At 45.6% G+C, this 22,175-nt stretch overlaps 1 protein-coding gene across 1 annotated transcript in view; it reads left to right on the top strand.

Moving 5' to 3' along the window:
* The window catches only part of ror1 (receptor tyrosine kinase-like orphan receptor 1), a 118,544-nt gene that overhangs the window by 56,215 nt on the left and 40,154 nt on the right, over positions 1–22,175 (top strand). Inside the window, exons 3-4 of the mRNA XM_041838730.2 lie at positions 11,311–11,598; positions 11,964–12,000. Of these exons, the coding sequence (XP_041694664.2) occupies positions 11,311–11,598; positions 11,964–12,000 (325 nt within the window). The remainder of the gene's footprint in view (positions 1–11,310; positions 11,599–11,963; positions 12,001–22,175) is intronic.

Below are 22,175 nucleotides of genomic sequence, written 5' to 3' on the forward strand. Positions count from 1 at the left end.
TCTGGCCACCCGACAACCTGCCCGCTTGACCCCAGCCCCTTCTCCCTTCTCCAGACCATCTCTGGAGACCTTCTCCCATTCCTCACTTCCCTCATCAACTCATCACTTGCTGCATCCCCTCTGACTTCAAAATGGCCCGGGACGCTCTCCTCCTCAAGAAACCAACACTCGACTCATCTGACGTCAAAAACTATAAACCTGTGTCCCTTTTTATTTTCTTTCCAAAACACTTGAGCATGCTGTCTCTGATCAACTCTCTCACTATCTCTCTCAGAATGACCCTAACCTGTCAGGCTTCAAGACGGGTCACTCAACCGAGACTGGTCTTCTCTGTTCTCATCCTGCTAGATCTATCCGCTGCGTTCGACACTGTGAACCATCAGATCCTGCTCTCCCCCCTCTCAGGGCTGGGCGTCTCAGACTCTGCACACTCTTGGATTGCATCATACCTGGCAGGCCGCTCCTACCAGGTGACGTGGAGAGGATCTGTGTCTGCACCACATACTCTCACTACTGGTGTCCCCCAGAGCTCGGTTCTAGGCCCTCTCCTCTTCTCTATATACACCAAGTCACTCGGCTCCGTCATATCCTCACATGGTCTCTCCTATCATTGCTATGCGGATGACACTCAACTACTTTTCTCCTTCCCCCCTTCTGACACCCAGGTGGCGACATGGATCTCAGCTTGGATGTTGGCCCACCACCTCAAGCTCAACCTCGACAATACAGAGCTGCTCTTCCTCCCGGGGAAGGCCTGCCTGCTCAAAGACCTCTCCATCACGGTTGACAACTCCACAGTGTCGCCCTCCCAGAGTGCAAAGAACCTTGGCGTGACCCTGGACAACACCCTGTCGTTCTCTGCAAACATCAAAGCAGTGATTCGCTCCTGCATGTTCAGGCTCTACAACATCTTTAGAGTACGACCCTACCTCATACAGGAAGCGGCGCAGGTCCTAATCCAGGCACTTGTCATCTCCCGTCTGGACTACTGCAACTCGCTGTTGGCTGGGCTCCCTGCTTGTCCCATCAAACCCCTACAACTTATCCAGAATGCTGCAGGCCACCTGGTTTTCAACCTTCCCAAGTTCTCCCATGTCACCCTGCTCCTCTGCACACTCTACTGGCTTCCAGTCGAAGCTTGTATCCACTACAAGACCATGGAACTGCCCCTCCCTACCTTCAGGCTATGCTCAAACCCTTCACCCCAATCCGAGCACTCCGTTCTGCCACCTCTGGTCTCTTGGCTCCTACGGGAGGGCAGGTCCCGCTCAGCCCAGTCTAAGCTTTTCTCTGTCCTGGCACCCCAATGGTGGAACCAGCTTCCCCCTAAAGCTAGGACAGCAGAGTTCCTGCCCATCTTCCGAAAGCACCTGAAACCCTACCTCTTCATAGAGTATCTTAAATAATCCCCCGCCCCATCTCGACCCCCCCAAAAAAGAAAACCTTTCCTGAACCAACACTTGCACTTGACTCCCCCTTTCTAGCTCAGACTTTGCTGATAACTACTTTATTGAGGAAAAGTATACTTACTATGCCTGTGATATGTGGTTGTCCCACATAGCTATCTTAAGTTGAATGCACGAACTGTAAGTCGCTTTGGATAAGAGCATCTGCTAAATTACTAAAATGTTAAATGTCCAGGGTGTCTAGGATGATGGTGTTGATGTGAGCCACGACCAGCCTTTCAAAGCATTTCATGGCTACAGATGTGAGTGCTATGAGGCAATAGTCATTTAGACAGGTTCTTGGGCACAGGGACTATGGTGGTCTGCTTGAAACATGTAGGTATTACAGACTGGGTCAGAAAGAGGTTGAAAATGTCTGTCACGTTCGTTGAAGGATGGGTCAGACCAAGGCGCAGCGTGAAATGCATACATGTTTATTATCAAGATAAACACACGAACAAAACAACAAAACAACGTAACGTGAAGTCCTCAGGCTGAAACACAACACAAGCCTCTACACGGAACAAGATCCCACAACTAATGATTGCCAATAGGCTGCCTAAGGATGATCCCCAATCAGAGACAACGAGCGACAGCTGTCTCTGATTGGGAATCACACCCGGCCAAACATAGAACTACAACACCTAGAACGTAAACATAGAAAATACAACATAGAACTCCACACCCTGACTCAACATACTAGAGTCCCATAAGTCAGGGCGTGACAATGTCAGTGAAGACACTTGCTCTGAGTATGCTTTCTGGTAATCCGTCTGGCCCTGCAGCATTGTGGATGTTAACCTGTTTAAAGGGTTTACATCGGCTACAGAGAGTGTGATCACACTGTTTCCAGAACAGCTGGTGCTCTCATGCATGCTTCAGTGTTGCTTGCCTTGAAGTGAGCATAGAAGGCATCTGGTATGCTTGCGTCACTGGGCATCTTGCGGTTGGGTTTCCCTTTGGAATCCGTGATAGTTTGCAAGCGCTGCCACATCCGACGAGCATCAGAGCCGGCGTAGTAGGATTCGATCATAGTCCTGTATTGATGCTTTGCCTGTATGATGACTCGTTGGAGGTCGTTGCGGGATTTCTTATAAGCGTCCGGGTTAGTCCTCTCCTTGAAAGCAGCAGCTTTAGCCTTTAGCTCAGTGCAGATGTTGCCTGTAATCCATGGCTTCTGGTTGGGAAATGTACGTACGGTCACTGTGGGGTCGACGTTGTCAATGCACATTAATGAAGCCAGTGACTGATGTGGTAAACTCCTCAATTCCATCGGATAAATCCAGTCTGTGCTTGCGAAACAGTCCTGTAGCTTAACATCCACTTCATCGGACCACTTCCATATTGAGGCGTCACTGGTACTTCCTGTTTGAGTTTTTGCTTGTAAGCAGGAATCCGGAGGATAGAGTTATGGTCACATTTGCCAAATGGAGGGAGAGGGAGAGCTTTTATGCGTTTCTGTGAGTGGAGTAAAATTGATCAAAAGTTGTTTCGCCTCTAGTTGCACAGGTGACATGCTGGTAGAAATGCTAATTAACTAATTAATTAACTAATTTCTCTTTCCCTGCATTAAAATCACCAGCCACTAGGATCGCCGCCTCTGGATGAGCATTTCCTTGTTTGCTTATGGCCCTATACAGCTCATTGAATAGACAGCTATGAAAAATATAGATAAACTTTATCCATATATTCACCCACTACAAACTTTACTTATGGTTAGAGTTCATTGGAATGTTAAAACATGACAATGAGTTTAGTATTACTAGGGCTGTTACGGTGACCGTATTACGGCCACACCAGCGGTCACGAGTCATGACGGCAGTCAAATTCCAGGTGACCGTTTAGTCACGGTAATTAGGCTTCTCCAAGCTCTGACGCTGCTGATGGTCATTAGTAGTCTACCAAACTTGCTAACTGCCTGGTACTCAGCACTCTTTTGTTCCTCTAATCACTCTGACATCAATGCAAATGTAATCGAAAATCGAATCAAACACTTCATGAGAGCCCATGAGCTCATGTTGCGCATCATTTCTATAGGCTGTGCAATTGCATGAGAAAACAGAGTGATGTCCTCTATTAAAAAGAGGAGGATCCCATCAGCTTTCTATACATCAACCACCCGAGCCACAACCTGTTCACCCTGCTATCATCCAGAAGGCGATGTCAGTACAGGTGCATCAAAGCTGGGACAGAGAGACTGAAAAACAGCTTCTATCTCAAGGCGATCAGACTGTTAAATAGCCATCACTAGCCGGCTACCACCCGGGTTACTAAACCCTGCCCCTTAGAGGCTCACTTTAATGTTTACATACTGCTTTACTCATTTAATATGTGTATACTGTATTCTATTCTACTGTATTTTAGTCAATGCCACTCCGACATTGCTCATCCTAATATTTATATATTTATTTTTTTCCATTATTTTACTTTTAGATTTGTGTGTATTGTTGTGAATTGTTAGATACTACTGCACTGCTGGAGCTAGGAACACAAGCATTTCGCTACACCCGCAATAACATCTGCTAAATATGACCAATAAGATTTGATTTGATTTTGATTTGATTTATAGGCTAGGCCTACTATAATTATTTCTCAACTTTCCTAATATTAAGCACATTGCTTCTCATTACAACAGGAGTATAGCTTACCTGGCTGGCATGAAAATGAACCACGGGAAAAGTGTCCTCCATTCGCTATTTATTAAGTTCCTTGGTGTCCACATCAACAATGAACTGACATGGTCCAAACATCACCAATGAACTGTCATGGTCCAAACACACCAAGACAGTCGTGAAGAGGGTACGACAACACCTATTCCCCCTCAGGAGACTAAAAAGATTTGGCATGGGTCCTCAGATCCTCAAAAAGTTCTACAGCTGCACTATCGAGAGCATCCTGACTGGTTGCATCACCACCTGGTATGGCAACTGCTCGGCCTCTGACCGCAAGGCATTACAGAGGGTAGTGCGTACGGCCCAGTACATCACTGTCAGAGGAAGGCCCTAAAAATTGCCAAAGACTCCAGCAACCCTAGTCATAGACTGTTCTCTCTGCTACCGCACGGCAAGCGGTACCGGAGCGCCATGTCTAGGTCCAAAAGGCTTAATGGCTTCTACCCCCAAGCCATAAGACTCCTGAACAGCTAACCAAATGGCTTTTCTGACTATTTGCATTAACCCCCCCCCCCCATTTTTACGCTGCTGCTACTCTCTGTTTATTATCTACGCATAGTCACGTTACCTCTACCTACATGTGCATATTACCTCAATTACCTTGACTATCCTGTGCCCCCGCACATTGACTCTGTACCGGTACCCCCTATATACAGCCTTGTTACTGTTATTTTATTGTTGCTCTTTAATTATTTGTTATTTTTCTATTTATTTATTTTATTTATTATTTACTTCAGTTTATTTACTAAATGCTTAACACTTATTTTTTCTTAACTGCATTGTTGGTTAAGGGCTTGTAAGTAAGCATTTCACCTGTTGTATTCGGCCCATGTGACAAATAAAATTTGATTTGATTTATTTAAGTGCATAGATGATGTATTTTTTTCCGCTGCCCCTGTTTCAAGACAGGTGCATGATAATGGACAATTCTAAATCAAAACAAATTTCACACATATATTATTTAGTATATGTAAAGACGAGATTAAATCCAGAATAATGTGATGTAGGACAATATTAGCCTATCACTTGTGAATTATATATTATCACTTGTGAATGAGGCCCAGCACATGCTTTTTTGGGACTTTTTCAAATCATAGTCGCACACCTCATGTAGCCTAGCCCATAAGCCTATATGTTTTGATAAGGTTTGTATTACAATTAAGTGGCCAAATAACTTCTTAAAATGAAGCACATTAATCCGCTTTACAACGGGTGTAGAGCCTAACTGGCATGCATACGCAGCGCTCAGTTTCAATTTTGGGGAAGATAATTTTCAACATAAAAATGAACCTTTATAATAAAAGCATTACATGCATAATCAAATTTGTGGTCACTTTTGAGAATGGTGTTTTCCTGCTAATGGAACATTCGAGCTTATAACCTACTGCCGTGTGCGCATTGCTGTGCTTACAATGTGAATAGATAACCTAAGAGTTTATCAATATTTTAAGCTAAACATTCTCATCTGTTGCATCAGGCTCATTGCTTAAAATAAGTGTTTTGATGCTAGTGGTTGTATTTATTTGGGAGGTATTGCATCCCACAACTGTCCCAGACTATGTTTGGCATATTTATTTCTTGCACAGAATAGAATAGGTCAACTTTTGTACTATGCTAGTGCTTTTGCTGTTTGTTAGGCCTACTCATCTTGTTGGCTGACGAAAAGTAAATGTGGACAGTTCTTCCAATATCTTCAATATGCGCCTTGGAATTGGATAACGACGTGCGCAGTTGCGTCCCCGATGTGTCTGTCTTCACTTGTAGCCTGTGAGACAACATAAACATAACAGGGTAGGGGCCGGGTGGGCATTCCGCCTCGGAGGCGGATCCGGCTCGGGGCGTGGCGACCTCTCACTCTCCGCCTCCCTGTTGCGCCCCTGGTCTGGTCTGGACCTCAGCGTGCTGCTTCCCCTCTCCTTCCTCCCACGATACGCCAGGCCCAGTCTGGCCCCTGGTGTGGGAGACCCCGAACCTGGAGAGGGGCTGACGTCATGGTCTGGACTGGAGCCGCTGACCGGAGCTGGATCAGGCACCGGTGGAGCGGCCTGCTCTGGCTCCGGAGTGGAGCCTCTGACCGGAGCTGGACTGGACCCTGGTGGAGCGGACTGCTCTGGCTCCGGAGTGGCGCAGCTGACCGGAGCTGGATCAGGCACTGGTGGAGCGGACTGCTCTGGCTCCGGAGTGGAGCAGCTGACCGGAGCTGGATCAGGCACCAGTGGAACAGGCACGGGCCGTGCCGGACTGGACAAACGCACCACTAGTCTGGTGCGAGGAGCAGGCACGGGCCGGACCTGACTCGGAACACGCACCACTGGCTTGGTGCGAGGATCAAGAACGGGCCGGGCCGGACAGGCGACACGCACCACAGGCTTGGTGCGAGGAGCAGGTACAGGCCGGGCTGGCGACGCGCACCACTGGCTTGGGTGCGAGGAGCAGGAACGGGCCGGGCTGGCGACGCGCACCACTGGCTTGGTGCGAGGAGCAGGAACGGGCCGGGCTGGCGACGCGCACCACTGGCTTGGTGCGAGGAGCAGGAACGGGCCGGGCCGGGCTGGTGACGCGCACCACTGGCTTGGTGCGAGGAGCAGGAACGGGCCGGGCCGGGCTGGCGACGCGCACCACTGGCTTGGTGCGAGGAGCAGGAACGGGCCGGGCCGGGCTGGCGACGCGCACCACAGGCTTGGTGCGAGGAGCAGGTACGGGCCGGACTGGCGACGCTCACCACTGGCTTGGTGCGAGGAGCAGGAACGGGCCAGGCTGGCGACGCGCACCACTGGCTTGGTGCGAGGAGCAGGAACGGGCCGGGCCGGGCTGGCGATGCGCACCACTGGCTTGGTGCGAGGAGCAGGAACGGGCCGAGCCGGGCTGGCGACGCGCACCACTGGCTTGGTGCGAGGAGCAGGAACGGGCCGGGCCGGGCTGGCGACGCGCACCACTGGCTTGGTGCGAGGAGCAGGAACGGGCCGGGCCGGACTGGCGACGCGCACCACTGGCTTGGTGCGAGGAGCAGGAACGGGCCGGGCCGGACTGGCGACGCTCACCACTGGCTTGGTGCGAGGAGCAGGAACGGGCCGGGCCGGACTGGGAACACACACCACTGGCTTGGTGCGGGGAGCAGGAACGGGCCGGACCGGACTGCCGACACGCACCACGTGCTTGGTGCGAGGAGCAGGACTGGGTTCCTTTATTAACCCCCCCTCCTTCTGCTGCCTAACCAGCTCCTCTCGCCGTGCCTCTACTTTTTCCTTCTCCCTTTTAGCCTCCTGTAGCGCCTCCCTCTGACCGAATAACTCCTGCTCCCTCTGAGCCAACAGCCCCTGTAACATGGTGGCCTCCTCTCCTAACCTGCAGATCCGCCCTTTCACGGCCTCCTGCTGCCTCGTGGTCCACACCGTGTGCCCCCCCAAAAATGTTTCTTGGGGTTGCCTCTCGGGTCTCCATTGTCGGCACTGTTGGTGCCGTTTCTCCTCTCCTACCCGGGCTTCCTCCTTCATCGCCTTCCGATAACGGACGGCCTCCTCCTCTGTAATTCTCCCCCAACCGAGGAGGACATCTACTAAAGTTACTTCCTGTTGAGTCCCAGGCGTTTGCTCCTTCTCGGCACGCTGCTTGGTCCTTGTTTGGTGGGATCTTCTGTCACGTTCGTTGAATGACGGGTCAGACCAAGGCGCAGCGTGACATGCGTACATGTTTATTAAACTTTAAACACACGACAAAACAACAAAGGAAACGAAACGTGAAGTCCAAGGTAGAACACACAACATACCTTACAAGGAACAACATCCCACAACTAGACAGTGCCAATAGGCTGCCTAAGTATGGTCCCCAATCAGAGACAACGAGCGACAGCTGCCTCTGATTGGGAACCACACCGGCCAACATAGATCCACACATACTAGATCGACAACATAGAAAAAGCACAACAAGGAAAGATACACACCCTGACTCAACATATAAGCGTCCCCTGAGTCAGGGCGTGACAATTAGACTTTTTTAAATGTAGATGTTCCAAACGTCTTCATCAGTGGCTTGTAGGCTATGTGTGGAAGCCAGGAGATGCTAAATGTGTTTATGTTTATTAACGGTCAATTACCATGAGACCAGCAGTTATTTGCTTCACAATCATCGGCTGACAAAATGTCATGACCATAAGCATTCTTTAAAATGAATTGTAATACATTTTGTTACGTTTTCTTTAAACGGGGAGGGAGATGAGAAAGAGCGAGAGGGAGCGCGAGAAAGAGAGAGCAGTCTGGTGTTTTCCTCCCCTGTTGAAAAGGTTGACCTTGATGCCAACAGCCAATACTGCACAGAGCACAGAGCACAGAGCAGGAAGTGCTTTCTGTGGTGTGTAGTTGGACAGAATTCAGCTAGCTCTGCTCTGCACCCCTGGGTCACTGGGACTTCCTGTCATGTGACCACATAGAACACATGGAACACTCAAAATTCACACACTGGAATTAATATAGGCCTACACACTACATACTTCATAGAAGCCCAAGATGTATTGCTACAGTATATCTGTATTATACAAATAGAAACAGACACACATGCAAACACACACAGATATTAATACTTATTTTGGAGTTGTGTGTCTGTTCTGTTGAGTTATGGAATCTAGCAGGGCCAGGAATGTGTTCCATCACTGGGAGTCCCTGGCAAGGCGCTAGTATAGTTCCCATAGGCTGAAAGAACTGACTGGCTCTCTGAGTCTGTGTGGGCCAAGCATACTGCATCACTAACACTAGCTATCACTAGCTAACAGTGAAAAAATTGGCTAGGTAGCTAACGTGATTCTTCTTACAAAGTTAAAAAGCATTGGATTAATGTGAACATGGGCATCCACCATATTTTTTACACCAGCCTCGGCGCTATTCCTTTTAAATCTAAGTTCTGTGGTGAAGTGGGGGCTATGAAATAGATTATGCAACAATTTCGATGGAAACTTATTTATGCACAAATGTTGATATAATAACCATCACGTTGAAGTAAACTTGGTGTCGCGACGATATGTTACGTTGTACCACCACAACATGGAAAGGCATGAAGAGTTTTTAGGCAGATGAAATAAGTTATGATGAATGTCGTAACTTATTTAATAACCTCATAACTTATGGTGGTTAAGTGCACAGTGATGTGCTTCATGCAAATATCTAACAAATATCAAGGGTATTATTTGAATGCTGGGACATGATGATCGGTGCTTGGCTGCCAATTATCAAATAAAAAGGATCTTGCTTTTATCTCATCATGTAACCTACCCTATTTCTTTATGCTGATTTTAGAATATTTGCATAAAAATCTGTTTGGATGGAAACCTAGCTCCTAAAACTAAAACTGAAACGAAATAATATCAAAATGAAATAAAAATATATTTATACAACTTAAACTAAATAAAAACTAGCAAATCAGGTCTGAAAACGAACAGAAACTAAACAGAATTTCAAATAAAAATCGAAAAAACGAATAGAAATAAAAACGAATATAAAAACACAAAATGATAATAACCTTGCTACACACCCACAAACACGTCTAGTGTATCACGCTGCAGAATGTTGGGCTGTCCTGTTGATGTTGACCCACCAGTAAGACCAGGCAGCTTTTGGAGAGGAGAGGGAAGTTTCCAAGGTTTTATATGACTTTAGTGCTCCTGGAAACCCCTCTGGCAACACACAGCCATGGTGAAAAGGCTGATAATTTGTGACCACAGCGGCAACCACAAAATATCTTGTGAATGATTCCAACCTGGCAGTTAGAGTGAGTTTGTTGTACACACACACACACACACACGTACGTACACACTTTGGCTCACACACGTGAACACACACACACACACACACACACAGATTAGAGTCATTTATGAGTAGTGTTATTCAAAGAGGGAAAATTAATGGAGCTTCAGGGGGAGTTAAACCATAGAGATGTGGGAGAGTTGAAACCTTGTTTGAGGAGGGTCCAGATAACTGAACTCAAGGTTGTGGTAAAAGCCTTGGATGTCTTCTCAGTACGGTCAGATTGAGCTCTTAGAACTTTTAGAAATAATAATTCATATTTTCAGCTGGCCATTCCATTAGTGGATGTGTTTATTACTTAGTCCTTTGATATAAATTGAATGATTACACATCATAACAGTTCTCTGTTGATCTGATTTGTCTCAGTGATGTACACTGTACTTAGTAAAGGTTACAGGATAAAAACGCACTCCTCATACTCTATGCCTGTATAAATATGTTGTACTGTTCTGACCCGAAGGGTGATCTTCATCTATTATTTTTATGGTACTTATACACTGAATGTACAAAACATTAAGAACACCTTCTTAACATTGAGTCCCCCGCTTCCTCCCCTTCTTGCCCTCAGAAGAGCCTCAGTTCGTCGGGGCGTGGACTCTACAAGGTGTCGAAAGCGTTCCACATGCATGCTAGCCCATGTTGACTCCAATGCTTCCCACAGTTGTCCAGTTGGCTGGATGTCCTTTGGGTGGTGGAACATTCTTGATACACAGGGGAAACTGTTGAGCGTGAAAAACCCAGCTACCATACCCCATTCAAAGGCACTTACGTATTTTGTCTTGCCAATTCACCCTCTGAATGGCACACACAAAATCCATGTCTCAATTGTCTCAATGCTTCTTTAATCTGTCTCCTCCCCTTCATCTACACTGATTTAAGTGGATTTAACAAGTGACATCAATAAGGGATCATAGCTTTCACCTGAATTCACCTGGTCAGTCTATGTCATGGAAAGAGCAGGTGTTCCTAATGTTTTGTACACTCAGTGTATATACTTTAATATATTTTTATAGACCACATTATGTTATTTATAAAGTCTTCATCTAGAGTTGGATGTCCACTCACATAAATAATTCCAATGTAGTTGTGATTAATGTATTTGAAATATTTCTCACTATTATCTCTCTACCTCTCCCTGTCTCTTTGGCTATCTTTGTTCTAATCATTGCCAAGAGAAGACTTTGGCCCTGTCCTCCGTTTTAATAGACCTACTTTTGTTTGTTTGTTTATGTATAAAGCAAGAGCCATTAAATACTGATGTCCACATCTAATTTTCCCTCTCTCTCTCTCTCTATCTTCCTCTTTCTCCCCCTCTCACTCCCTCTCTTTCCCTCCCATTAAATGCTCCCATTAAAATGTCCATATCTTATTCTTTCTCATCCCCCCCTCCTCACATCACAGCTCTCTTCTTGCATCTGGAGGCTCCTATGAACAACATCACCACGTCTCTGGGCCAGACGGCAGAGCTGCTGTGTCGTGTGTCCGGTAACCCCACTCCCACGGTGCGCTGGCTGAAGAATGACGCCCCCGTGGTCCAGGAGCCTCGCCGGATCTCCTACCGACCAACGGCCTACGGCTCCCGCCTCCGCATCCGTAACCTGGACACCACAGACACAGGCTACTTCCAGTGTGTGGCCACTAACAGCTACGGCACCGTCTCCACCACCGGAGTACTCTTCGTCAAGTTTGGTAAGACTAATAGAACGAGGCTTTGATATTGTTATGAAGTGTTTAGAAGTCCCCAATGAAGCAGCTATTAATGACATCAATCAAACCAAGCAATTTCATGCATTTAGACTGATTATCTAAAGCTACGTGTCTGTCTGGTCGATCTAATCAATGCATGTTCAAAGTAGTTAGGACAGAGGTCAGAGTTGACTGTCTACTTTGATAGCATGAGCTTAGTGTAGATCTGTTCTGCTAAAGCTGCCTGTGGTTGGGGCCAGAGCTAGGCCTGAGCTCTGGCAGCACGCATGGCTCTGGCAGCTATTGAGAAGAGGTCTGGTAGCAATTGTTACCCCTGTTGTTTAAATCATCCCTGTCTTCTATTCCAGATCCACTCCCTACACCAATGCCAGGAAGGCCCTATCCGTAAGTCAATTTTTTTCTGTCCATACATCCATAATTTTATTTTTTTACTAACCACAACCCAACACTGGCTCCTGTTACAAACAGAGAGAGGAAGAAAGATACAAACTTTTTAAGAAATGAAGGAGATGATAGCTAATCCTTAAGGTGAAAGAATGATGGGAAAGGTTGTGTAATAAAGTGATGAGTTAATAGTCGTGAAAGGAGAAGTGTTTAAATGATGGCTGGCCAAGGCTTTCACGCCAGTCACATACTTTATGGATCTCTTATAGACTTCAGAGCTTGACGGAGGAAAGCTTGCCGATTTTTGTCTGAATCACCGACAGGTCAGGTTCTCTTAGAGTGTGAACTCTTCTCAAACCTCTAAAGATGATGCTGCTTCAAGTAGATGTATGATTTGAGTGTGCCTCTTGTGTCAGATATATTGAGTGTAAATAGAGAGAGGTGGAGTAGAGACAGCTCAGGGTACAGTAGAGTGAGAACAGGCATCTTATCACCAGATCTCATCACTCTACCGGACTGTACTGTACTCCACTCTACTGTATTCTACTGTACTGTATTCTACTGTACTGTACTCTACTGTACTGTACTCTACTGTACTCTACTCCACGCTACTGTACTGTACTGTACTGTACTGTACTGTACTGTACTCCACTCTACTGTATTCTACTGTACTGTATTCTACTGTACTGTACTCTACTGTACTGTACTCTACTGTACTGTACTGTACTCTACTCCACTCTACTGTACTCTACTCCACGCTACTGTACTGTACTGTACTGTACTTTACTCTATTCTACTGTACTGTACTGTACTGTACTGTACTCTACTCTACTCTACTCTACTCTACTGTACTGTACTGTACTGTACTGTACTCTACTCCACTCTACTGTACTCTACTGTACTCTACTGTACTGTACTCTACGCCATTCTTCTTTACTCTACTCTACTCTACTCTACTGTACTGTACTGTACTGTACTGTACTCTACTCCACTCTACTGTACTTTACTGTACTCTACTGTACTGTACTCTACGCCATTCTTCTTTACTCTACTGTACTCTACTCTACTCTACTCCACTCTACCCTACTGTACTCTACTGTACTGTACTGGAGCTTCTGTTCCTCTTATTCATCCAGACCAGACCAGCATCTGGCCCTTTTATAGAGCCAAGATAGTGTTTGACCAAGATAGTATTTATCTGCTTCCAATCAAGATCACTTGACAGAATAGAGATTGTAATCACCTGGTCTTGTTGTACTGCAAGTTTAATCTAGCATCTTTGTGTTGTATGCTGCTTGCCTCTGCTAGCATGTGTTAGCACATTATCTAGCCCATCTCTGCTAGCATGTGTTAGCACGTTATCAAGCCTATCTCTGCTAGTATGTGTTAGCACGTTATCTAGCCTATCTCTGCTAGCATGTGTTAGCACATTATCAAGCCTATCACTGCTAGCATGTGTTAGCATGTTATCAAGCCTATCTCTGCTAGTATGTGTTAGCCCGTTATCAAGTCTATCTCTGCTAGTATGTGTTAGCATGTTATCAAGCCTATCTCTGCTAGTATGTGTTAGCATGTTATCAAGCCTATCTCTGCTAGTATGTGTTAGCCTGTTATCAAGCCTATCTCTGCTAGTATGTGTTAGCACATTATCAAGCCTATCTCTGCTGGCATGTGTTAGCACGTTATCAAGCCTATCTCTGCTAGTACAGTCGTGGTCAAAAGTTTTGAGAATAACACAAGTATTGGTCTTCACAAAGTTCACTGCTTCAGTGTTATGAGATATTTTTGTCAGATGTTACTATGGTATACTGAAGTATAATTACAAGCATTCCATAAGTGTCAAAGGCTTTTATTTAAAATGTATGCACTCACTAACTGTAAGTCGCTCTGGATAAGAGCGTCTGCTAAATGACTAAAATGTAAATGTAATTGACAATTACATTAAGTTTATGCAAAGAGTCAATATTTGCAGTGTTGACGCTTCTTTTTCAAGACCTCTGCAATCAGCCCTGGCATGCTGTCAATTAACTTCTGGGCCACATCCTGACTGATGGCAGCCATTCTTGCATAATCAATGCCTGGAGTTTGTCAGAATTTGTGGGTTTTTGTTTGTCCACCCGTCTCTTGAGGATCGACCACAAGTTCTCAATGGGATTAAGGTCTGGGGAGTTTCCTGGCCATGGACCCAAAATGTCGATGTTTTGTTCCTGAGCCACTTAGTTATCACTTTTGCCTCATGGCAAGCTGCTCCATCATGCTGGAAAAGGCATTGGTCGTCACCAAACTGTTCTTGGATGGTTGGGAGAAGTTGCTCTCGGAGGATGTGTTGGTTCCATTCTTTATTCATGGCTGTGTTCTTAGGCAAAATTGTGAGTGAGCCCACTCCCTTGGCTGAGAAGCAACCCCACACATGAATGGTCTCAGGATGCTTTACTGTTGGCATGACACTTTAGGAGACGGTCCTGGCGCTTGCTGGACTTTCTTGGGCGCCCTGACGCCTTCTTCACAACAATTGAACCTCTCTCCTTGAAGTTCTTGATGATCCGAAAAATTGTTGATTTAGGTGCAATCTTACTAGCAGCAATATTCTTGCCTGTGAAGCCCTTTTTGTGCAAAGCAATGATGACGACACGTGTTTCCTTGCATGTAACCATGGTTAACAGAGGAAGAACAATGATTTCAAGCACCACCCTCCTTTTAAAGCTTCCAGTCTGTTATTCTAACTCAATCAGCATGACAGAGTGATCTCCAGCCTTGTCCTCGTCAACACTCTCACCTGTGTTAACAAGAGAATCACTGACATGATGGCAGCTGGTCCTTTTGTGGCAGGGCTGAAATGCAGTGGAAACGTTTTTGGGGGATTAAGTACATTTTCATGGCAAAGGGGGATTTTGCAATTAATTGCAATTCATCTGATCACTCTTCATTTACATTTACATTTTAGTCATGACATTCTGGAGTATATGCAAATTGCCATAATCAAAACTGAGGCAGCAGACTTTGTGAAAATTAGGATTTGTGTCATTCTCAAAACTTTTGACCACGACTGTATGTGCTCAGTTAATTTCACCATCCCCAGCCGGTGTTTCATAGCACCAGGACATGGCAATGTGGGCAGTTGATAATCTCAAATCTAGTGTCTGTCTGGGGCTTAGTTCCAATCCTCCCTTCTGGTCTTTTCTATATCCTCCTTTCTCTCCTCCTCCTCCTCCTGCTCCTCCTGCTCCTCCTCCTGCTCCTCCTCCTCTCCCTCCTCCTCCTCCTGCTCCTCCTCCTCTCCCTCCTCCTCCTCCTCCTGCTCCTCTCCCTCCTCCTCCTCCTCCTCCTCCTCCTCCTGCTCCTCTCCCTCCTCCTCCTCCTCCTCCTCCTCTTCCTCCTCCTCCTCCTCCACCTGCTCCTCCTCTCTCCCTCCTCATCCTCCCCTTCCATGGTGTACTTTCATCCTGGTTCACTAGGCTGTGTCAGGACCCTCTGAACTATCTTTGTGTCCTTAGCTTATTTCAACACTTTCTCCTGTGGACTGTCCTGTGATGTGGATATGGAGTGAGAGTGTATTTACTCAATGGTTTATTAACTGGCAAACATATACAGAGGTTCAATGTAGTTTGTTTTGTCAAGTAAATCGAATTGTCGATGTTTGCTTTAGAGCTCTCTGAAGTTGTATAGGAGAAATGTGCATGTTGTTTTCTAAAGAGCTTCAATCTCTTTGGTTCCAAGGAAGGGGATTTTTCCTCAATGACAACATCAAGGCAGCAAGCCATATTCCACACACACACATACCTCCACACAAACACACACACACACACACACACACACACACACACACACACACACACACACACATACAGTACATGGTCTCACACATCTATTTCTGCCATACAATTTGTTTTATTTACATGTTGCTGAAATATCCTGCAAAACATTCTTCACATATTGTGCTGTCTCTCTCTAGACGACCTAGAGAGAGTTGGGTGAAGTGTATTTTCTCCCTCACAGCCCCTCTCTCAGAGACTCAGCCAACTCTCCCCTCTGGCCACACACCAGAGCATGTTAATGTTGATTGAAGTCCACAGGACCTGCCTCTGTGCATAGGCTACAATCAGCTGGCCGGCCCAGGTGGCAGTGCAGGATAAATCTGGACTCATTTGGTTTAAACACAGTCATTATGGCCTTTCATTAAATCACACAGCACAGGGCCTCTTTTGACTGGGGCCAGGGGCTGGGGATGAGCCTTGTTGGTCGTCATTAGTGTCATCGTCAGCTGATTAGCTGTCAGAGGGGCGGCAGGGCAGACCTACATTAGGGAGATGGGGTCAACTAATGGTGGCATGTGGCGGCCTCTGAGGTTGTTTTGGTATTTTCCATTGATGTGCCAAAACGTCAGTCATGGTTGTGGAGGTGGACTGGGTAGAGAAGCACCTGGTTTAGCTGGAGTAAGACTGACTGAGGCTCCTGGTTGTTGCGTTTGTGGTCAGGGAAAAGATGTACAGTTTTCCCATAGGGTTTGCGGTTTGGTTTTCTCCCTGTAGGTTTTTAGTGGTCACTGATGGGGGTTCTAGGTCTTTGCCCAGTGGTTTTTCTGTATGTATACGCTGGTCTGGTGGGGTTTAGATGGTGGACACTAATGTATGTAATATTTATGCCCTGGCCTTGATCTGTCAAGTAGGCCAGCCACAGACGGACAGACCCAGAGCCCAGAGCCCACAGCTCTTCAGCCCAGAGCCCACAGCTCTTCAGCCCACAGCCCAGAGGCCAGCCGTCCCTGTGTACATTACGCTGTGGCTTTGACCACACCAGATCTGACAGCTCAGCCACAGCTGGACATATCATGGAGAGAAGGAGGGGTGGGTGAGAGACAGTAAGAGGAAGTGAGAGGTGAGAGTGAGCTAAAGAATCAGATAGAGATACAAACAGACGGAGAGAAAGTCAGGAAAGAGAGAGAGGATAAGGAATAGAGGGGAGATGGACAGGGGCGGGAACATTTTAGTCCTGCTCTCAATATTATTGTAATTAGTTGGGTGAACATCCAAACATGGAACCCTGAGGGTCAACACACACAGACCCTGGGGTCAACACACACACACACCCTGGGGTCAACACACATACACCCTGGGGTCAACACTATGCTTTTGTGTGGCTTAGGACAGGGGTTCTCAAACTTTTTGAGGCAGTGGCCCCCTTCATAATCAGAACACATCTCGAGTGAGATAAAAAAATAATTACATACACAGAGTTTTACTATGACTTTGGCAGTCCAGACAAACTATGTCTTGGGCCATGGAAGGAAAACATTTAGCAACATTTTCAGAGCTAAAATGTTGCTGTTTTCAAGCTAGTTTCCTGCAGTTCTACACATTTTGTCATGGGGCAGAGATACTTTTTGTTGTTGTAGTTTTAAAGCTAATATCCTGCAATTCTACACATTTGCCATGAGGCAGAGAGAAAATATTTCAGTTCTAAAGCTTAAATTACAGTATTGAGTTAAAAAATGTATAATTGGTGGAGTACTGTGGAGACCAATATCCCTGTGAGCCTCCCTGGCCCATGTTGCACAGGCTTAAGAACATTAATTGTAGATTAAAGGAGCTATATGTAATATTTTTGCATTGTAATTTCAGAAAATGTCCGTAATATATCTACAGTAATAGTGGAATGATAGTGTTTCACAATATCCCCCCCCCACAATATTGGGCCCACACAAAATTGCATTCTAATGGTGCAACCTACTTATTGGTCACCAAAATACTGACCGTCTCTTGTTGTCACGTTGACTGAGGCCAGCAAATCTCTTGTTGTCACGTTGACTGAGGCCAGCAAATCTCTTGTTGTCACGTTGACTGAGGCCAGCAAATCTCTTGTTGTCACGTTGACTGAGGCCAGCAAATCTCTTGTTGTCACGTTGACTGAGGCCAGCAAATCTCTTGTTGTCACATTGACTGAGGCCAGCAAATCTCTTGTTGTCACGTTGACTGAGGCCAGCAAATCTCTTGTTGTCACGTTGACTGAGGCCAGCAAATCTCTTGTTGTCACGTTGACTGAGGCCAGCAAATCTCTTGTTGTCAAATTGACAAGGGCCAACAAATCTCTTGTTGTCAAATTGACTGGGGCCAGCAAATCTCTTGTTGTCAAATTGACAAGGGCCAACAAATCTCTTGTTGTCAAATTGACTGGGGCCAGCAAATCTCTTGTTGTCAAATTGACTGTGGCCAGCAAATCTCTTGTTGTCAAATTGACTAGGGCCAGCAAATCGCTTGTTCTCAAATGGACTGGGGCCAGCAACTCTCTTGTTGTTAAATTGACTAGGGCCAGCAAATCTCTTGTTGTCAAATTAACTGGGGCTGAAATATTTCTACTGTACATGTTTGACGATTGCCCTTTGCTGGCCCTAGTCAATTTGGCAACAAGAGATGGTCTTTTGTTGACCAATAAGAAGGCTGCACCCTTAGAATTTTGTGTGTGGCCAATAAAACAACAAAAACATATTGTGAAACACTATCATTCCACTATTACTGTAGATATATTACGGACAATTTCTGAAATTACAATGCAAAAATATTACATATAGCTCCTTTAATACACCCTCTAAACATATTAATCTGTCCGTGTCCATCTGTATGTTTGCCCCTCATCTGCCTCATCTGCTCTCAGTGAGCCTTGCCTTTCTGCCTGCCTGCCTGCCTGCCTGCCTGCCCCATGTAACATGGTGTTAGAGCTGTTCATTCACAGCTTTTAATAACCACTCAATGTTTTCTCTGCTTATTCTTTTACGTGAGTTCCTTTACAGGGACCACCTGGAATCTGCAGTAACATAATCCTTGGGATGAGGTATAGTAAGGGGGGGGGTTAGAGGGGGGACAATGACGCCCGTTGTGGCGGCGACTGGTTGTCAGTCATGTTGGCGGCTGGCCTCACACCTCTCTCCTCCTTTGCCCCCTCTCCCTCGTTCCCTCCCTAGCTCCCTCCCTCCCTCCCTAGCTCCCTCTCTCCTCAGAGATGTTTTCACAGGCCAGAACAAACACACGAGGGGGAAAAATGTCTCTGCGTCCAAAATTATCTGGAGTAGCGAGCAGCCTCCTTACCCCAACCACCCCTCCCTCTTCAGGAAAAGAGAGAGGGAGAGAGAGAGGGAGATAGAGAGAGAGAGAAAAAAAAAAAAAAAAACAGTGTTAGTGGGAGATGGAAGATGGTGGGTGCCATTAACACTTGGTTGTGTGTGCTCTTTGATCGTGGCCTTGGGTCGCAGTATTCACCTCAGATTAGGACTGAGAGATCCAAGATTTAACTCTGAACAGACAGAGATCGTACACTTAATACTTAATAGAAGGTCGTCTGGTCTCCACAAGTAAGGCTGAAAGAGTGGAGACTAGAGCCCAAAGAACATTGGGTAGAGAGGGGGAGGGGTGGGAGACATGGAGAGAGAACAAGAGAAAGAGTATGTTCATGCTTTCATTCTGTCTTCCTGATGTTTAGGACATGCTGTAAATACAACCACAAAGGCCTCAGAGAACAAGCCTCATTCATGAAATTGACCCAAATTAATAATGTGTGAAACTGTAGCCATAGTTTTTACATTATCAACAGAGCATCAGTTGAATGTAAAGCAACCAGATTTCTGGTCTGATATTTTCCTCTTAAGATACAGGGTGATATATACAGCCTTGAGTTGGCTGGTACGTATTAATATATGAAACGTGGTGAGCAGCCTTTCTACAAGCATGTATCTCCTGTACAGACCAAAAGCCTGGCGTCTACGCCTGTGTTTATAATACGGTGTTGTCTGCTGTTAAAAAAAAAGATTAATACCACTGCAGTTTTGCTGTCAGACCTGTTTAACTTTCCCAAAGCTTTCTCCCTCTCGACTAGAGCAGGACTTTTCTCTCAGCGCTGAAACAAGCAATTCCCCCTCTTCCCTTCAATCCCTTCACCAACCCCACTCGTCTCTTATGATAGGATAAGAGAGAGGGGTTTTAACGAAGACCAGATCCCCTTCTCTCCTATCTCTCTCTCCTCTCTCTGTCTATATCTTTCTATCTCTCGCTCCCGATGTCTCTCTTTCCATCTCCTTGCTGATATCTGTCTGTCTGATTCTGCTTCCCCCATCTTTCCCCCCAAACTCAAATTTGCCGATCCTACTCCTCTCGCTCTCACTCTCTCTCAATTAAATTACATTTAAGGGCTTTATTGGCATGGGAAACAGATGTTTACATTGCCAAAGCAAGTGAAACAGATAGTAAACAAATATAATAATATTTAAAACAATAAAAAACCTTACGCTGTATTCCAAAGGAATATTGTTGTAACGATGTGCAAATAGTTAAAGTACAAAAGGGAAAATAAATAAACATAAATATGGGTTATATTTACAATGGTTGTTGTTCTTCACTGGTTGCCCTTTTCTTGTGGCAACAGGTCACAAATCTTGCTGCTGTGATGGCACACTGTGGTATTTCACCCAATAGATATGGGAGTTTATCCAAATTGGATTTATCCAAATTGGGTCTTTGTAATCTGAGGGAAATATGTGTCTCTAATATGGTCATACATTTGGCAGGAGGTTAGGAAGTTCAGCTCAGTTTCCACCTCATTTTGTGGCCAATGTGCACATAGATTGTCTTCTCTTGAGAGCCAGGTCTGCCTACGGCGGCCTTTCTCAATAGCAAGGCTATGCTCACTCAGTCTGTACATAGTCAAAGCTTTCCTTAATTTTGGGTCAGTCACAGTGGTCAGGTATTCTGCCACTGTGTACTCTCTGTTTAGGGCCAAATAGCATTATAGTTTGCTCTGTTATTTTGTTAATTCTTTCCAATGTGTCAAGTAATTATCTTTTTGTTTTCTCATGATTTGGTTGGGTCTAATTGTGTTGTTGTCCTGAGGCTCTGTGGGGCCTGTTTGTGTTTGTTTTGGGGACTCTTCTCCAGCCTCATCTCTCTGTAGTTGATGGCTTTGTTATGGAAGATTTGGGAATCACTTCCTTTTGGTGGTGTAGAATTTAACGGCTCTTTTCTGGATTTTGTTCATTAAGCAGGTATCGGCCTAATTCTGCATGGCATGCATTATTTGGTGTTTTACGTTGTACACGGAGGACATTTTTGCTGAATTCTGCATGCAGAGTCTCAATTTGGTGTTTGTCCCATTTTGTGAATTCTTGGTTGGTGAGCGGACCCCAGACCTCACAACCATAAAGGGCAATGGGTTCTATAACTGGGATTAAGAATTAAAATATAGGACAAAACACACATCACGACAAGAGAGAAACCACAACACTACATAAAGAGAGACCTAAGACAACAACATAGCATGGCAGCAACACATGACAACACAGCATGGTAGCAACACCACATGACAACAACATGGTAGCAACACAACATGGCAGCAGCACAACATGGTAGCAGCACAAAACATGGTACGAACATTATTGGGCACAGACAACAGCACAAAGGGCAAGAAGGTAGAGACAACAACACATCACGTGGACCAGCCACACCTGTCAGTAAGAGTGTCCATGATTGAGTCTTTGAATGAAGAGATGGAGATAAAACTGTCCAGTTTGAGTGTTTTTTGCAGCTCATTCCAGTCGCTAGCTGCAGCGAACTGAAAAGGGGAGCGACCCAGGGATGTGTGTGCTTTGGGGACCTTTAACAGAATGTGACTGGCAGAACGGGTGTTGTATGTGGAGGATGAGGGCTGCAGTAGTTATCTCAGATAGGGGGGAGTGAGGCCTAAGAGGGTTTTATAAATAAGCATCAACCAGTGGGTCTTGCGATGGGTATACAGAGATGACCAGTTTACAGAGGAGTATAGAGTGCAGTGATGTGTCCTATAAGGAGCATTGGTGGTAAATCTGATGGTCGAATTGTAAAGAACATCTAGCCGCTCGAGTCAATTAGTTAGTTAGTAAAATGTTAAAGTGATACTGATTACAGTTTGGGTGTTCATTACACCTATTCACACCTCAGTGCCAGTGTCAACAGCCCTGTGTGTTACAGCTGATGCCACCCACCAGCCTTGATATATACTGTTTTATATTAACTACAGCACTTTTTATAGAAATAACCCTTATGTACCAAGGGTCTGGTTACAGTAACGTGTGTGTGTGTGTGTGTGTGTGTGTGTGTGTGTGTGTGTGTGTGTGTGTGTGTGTGTGTGTGTGCGAGTGTGTGTGTGTGTTCAGAATC

The sequence above is a fragment of the Coregonus clupeaformis genome, chromosome 20 (genome assembly GCF_020615455.1).
Source record: "Coregonus clupeaformis isolate EN_2021a chromosome 20, ASM2061545v1, whole genome shotgun sequence".
Classification (NCBI taxonomy): Eukaryota; Metazoa; Chordata; class Actinopteri; order Salmoniformes; family Salmonidae; genus Coregonus; species Coregonus clupeaformis.